Source organism: Corvus brachyrhynchos, unplaced genomic scaffold (assembly GCF_000691975.1).
Source record: "Corvus brachyrhynchos isolate BGI_N302 unplaced genomic scaffold, ASM69197v1 scaffold365, whole genome shotgun sequence".
NCBI classification, from domain to species: Eukaryota; Metazoa; Chordata; class Aves; order Passeriformes; family Corvidae; genus Corvus; species Corvus brachyrhynchos.
Genome location: NW_008239544.1, coordinates 1295366 through 1298637, shown reverse-complemented (window position 1 = coordinate 1298637; position 3272 = coordinate 1295366). Strand labels below are relative to the sequence as shown.

The window sequence follows — 3272 nt, the reverse complement described above, 5'->3', positions numbered from 1 at the left end:
CCTCCTTGATCAGCTCGGTGGCGGCGTGACAGCCCTGCACCAGGACGCGCGTCCACGCGGACAGGTCCCGGTGGGTCTCCACGCGGAACACGTGCATCTCCACGCCCTGGCGAGAGCCCGTCCGCGTGGCGAACGTCAGCTCCGAGCTCAGCGCGGGCGAGCGGCGCCCGGAGCCTGAGTGGACCAGCCTGGAGGGGAAGCGGATGGATGGGGGTCAGGGCTGCGGTGGCAGTGCCGGCACCACTCACCCCGTGCCCATCAGTGCTTTGGTGTCTCTTCCCTGCTCTGAGAGGCAGAGCCACGGCTCAGCCAACAGACGCCAGTCCCCAAGGGGGCCCAGCCCCAGCTCACCTGGTGGCCACCAGCAGGGAGCTGTGGCAGGGGGAGGCCCAGGCGTCCCTGGTCCAGGGCATCCCATCGTACAGCAGCAGGTCCTTCTCTGTCACTGCCATGAGCACCGGCCGCCACTGCTGCCGCCCGCCGTCCAGGCGCGCCTGCCGGGCACCGGGGCACCATGAGGGGCACCAGGGGCTGCAGGCACCCAGCAACTCAACCCCGAGCCCACGGTCAGATGGATCCCCACCCAGTGGTTCCTCATTGCCAGGCAGCATCCACAGCCTGGCCATCCTGGGAAACCAAGCTGGGAGCAGCCCCCAGGGGTCCTGCTCACCACGCTGCCTGGGCCAGCTGCAGCTCTCAGGCCGTGAATTCATGGAAAAGGGAGGGTGTGATGAGGGGCTCCATCTGGAAAATCCCAGTGGGAGAAGGGGCTGAGGGCACGGGAAATGCTGCCATCACCGGGGCACAGCCAGATGGGAGAGCAGCAGAGACAGTACCCAGGCTGGGCTCTCTGTCTGCATCCACAGCCCCAGTGGCATCCTTGGCACATCTCATTGGCACTGCTGTCCCTGGGAGCACCCCAGCATATCCCATCAGTGCATACCTGCTCGGCCAGCCAGGCGATGTGCTTCACCTCCCGGCCGCCAGCCGTGGGGCTGCCAGAGCCCAGCGTGGCGTTGAGCTCGGCCAGGACCTGGGGCAGCAGCGCGGTGATGTTGGCATGCAGGGCACTGAACCAGGCGTGGGCCGTGGCTGTGTCCCGGCACCGCAGCACCAGCGTGTTCCGGCTGTCCGGCGAGTGCAGCTCGATCAGCCTGTGAGGGGACAGGGACATGGTCCAGGGTGGGACATCAGCACCCAGCCGAGTGAGCCCCTGCCTGTACCCAGCACAGCAAACTGGCTGCACTGGTCTGGGGCTTCCACCGTGCATTTCCACCTGCCAGGGCTTTTAGCCCTCATTTTGAGGGAGAGGGGCTGCCAGGGGTCTGGGAGAGAACATGGCATAGCCCTGGCCCTGGCCAAACCCTCTGGACTGGCCCTCTACAGCTCAGTGGGCAAAGCAGGAGGCCACGGCCTCATTGATGGGCAGCCCCCAGCTGTGGCCAGGGTGTCCATGGGGCGCAGGGTCAGTCACACGGGCACTGGTGGACAGACCCAGTCCTGTCCTGGGGGTCTTTGGGGAGCAGGATCTCCCATACTGGCACCCACCGGCAGCCCCTGTCCTCACCTGTTCTCCAGGTCGGGCATGCTGAGGTTCCGGGCGGCGAAGCACATCTTGAGGGGGATCACCTTGCGGTCACGGAGACCCTGGTGCTGCGGGGACCCCGAGTCCTCGCTGCCACTCAGGCTGGGGGACTGCGGGGCCGCCCCCTCCCACGGCAGGTCTGACACCAGCGATGGCTTCTTGATGTAAGGGGTCACCTCCCGCATGAACTTCACTGGGGGGAGTGGGGGGACAGTCAGGCCTGGGGAGGGCCCTGCACCCCCACACAGCCCTGTGCCCCAGGGTTGATCTGATAGGGCGACACACCAAGGCTTGGAGGGTCTTGGGGGGTCCCACCCTGTCCGGGTCAGGGAAGTCCCGAGTGAAGGACGGCACTGGCAGCTCATCCCTCTGCCGGCACGAGTGTAGGAAGGGGAAGGCGCCACAGGACAATGGTGCTGGGCGGGAGGTCAGGCTGCAGCCCATCCTGGTCCCATCCTGCCCTGCCGCTGTCGGAGCAGCCAGGACTGTGCCCGCCAAGTTTCCAGCACTGTAGGCGATGCTGAGCCGGCACTGCCGCTCACACCCACAGGGCGAGGAGGGTGTGCAGCCAAGACATCCCGGCTCCACGCGCCTCTCCAGGCCGGGAAGGAAGGAAGGAGGCACCAGCTCCAGCTCCTGCTCCCCCCGGACTGTCCCACCCCAGCACCACCCTGCTGACAGCAGCCCTGGACCCCCGCCCGGACACGGCTCTCGGCCGGCCTGCGCCGAGCCCCAGCAGCCAAGGCCAAGGGAGGGACACGCTGGGGACAGAGATGAGGCAGCGAGAGGGAAAACCAAACCAAAACAGCAAATAGGCTGTACTGCACTGGGGAGCAAGTGGTGAAAGGATCCTGCAGCCGGCACAATGCCACAGCCAGGCCCACTGGAGGGGGAGCAACACTGGCGGTGGGGCCCAGGCTGTGCTGCTGCCAATCCTTCACTGTGGAGCTACCGAGTGGGGAGGGGGGCAAGGATAGGACAGCAGCGATGGGGAGTGGGCAGGAAACACCAGTCCCCCCCCTTCCCACCAGCTCTGCTGAGCCACGGCGCTGCCATGAGGCGCTTGCCCTTGCTGTGGGCAGCACACGAGTTAATATTAGCTGCCGTCGCGCTGATCCCGGGATTACCGCCGTCCCCGCACCCCTAATCCCGCTGCCGGGCCGGGCAGGGAGCGCCGCGGGCAGCGCCACGGCCGGCAGCTCCCGCTGCGGGGCCACTTGGCAGATGTTTGCCAGATGTGGGCAGCTGCCTCCAGCACTGGGAGGGAGCTCAGCCCATGGGGGCTCCAGCTCACAGTGCTGCGACCCTGCGGTGCAGGCACTGACCCCGATGGAGTTGGGAGGGTGAGAGGCCAAGCTGGGCAGCCAGCAGCACCAGAGCCTGAGTGCTGTGCCAGGGCACTGCCAGAGAAGCGTGGGTGCCCCGTGGTGACCGGCAATGGTGGATGCCCATGGTGGGGGCAGCAGAACTGGCTCCCAGTTTTCAGTGGGATGCATCCACGGTGCAGGCAGGACATGGAGCACCTTGTGCCAGCAGGCACAAGGCTGGCACTTGGGTGGTGGCACCTGCAACCACCCCTTCTGCTTCTGGCGAGCTGCTGACCAGCACACAGCTGCACCAGCACAGCCACGGAAACTGCCCTGGCACAGCCACCATCACGCCGGCACAGCCACTGCCGCCCCCCCCA

The 3272-nt window shown here is 66.8% G+C and overlaps 1 protein-coding gene across 1 annotated transcript in view; it reads right to left on the bottom strand.

Moving 5' to 3' along the window:
- The window catches only part of SNTB2 (syntrophin beta 2), a 3758-nt gene extending 1546 nt beyond the window's left edge, over nt 1–2212 (bottom strand). Inside the window, exons 1-4 of the mRNA XM_017741369.1 lie at nt 1568–2212; nt 944–1154; nt 352–494; nt 2–188 (exon numbers count right to left, since the gene is read on the bottom strand). Coding sequence (XP_017596858.1) covers nt 2–188; nt 352–494; nt 944–1154; nt 1568–1950 — 924 coding nt within the window. The 5' untranslated portion in view covers nt 1951–2212. The remainder of the gene's footprint in view (nt 1; nt 189–351; nt 495–943; nt 1155–1567) is intronic.
- Nucleotides 2213–3272: the final 1060 nt, after the last annotated feature.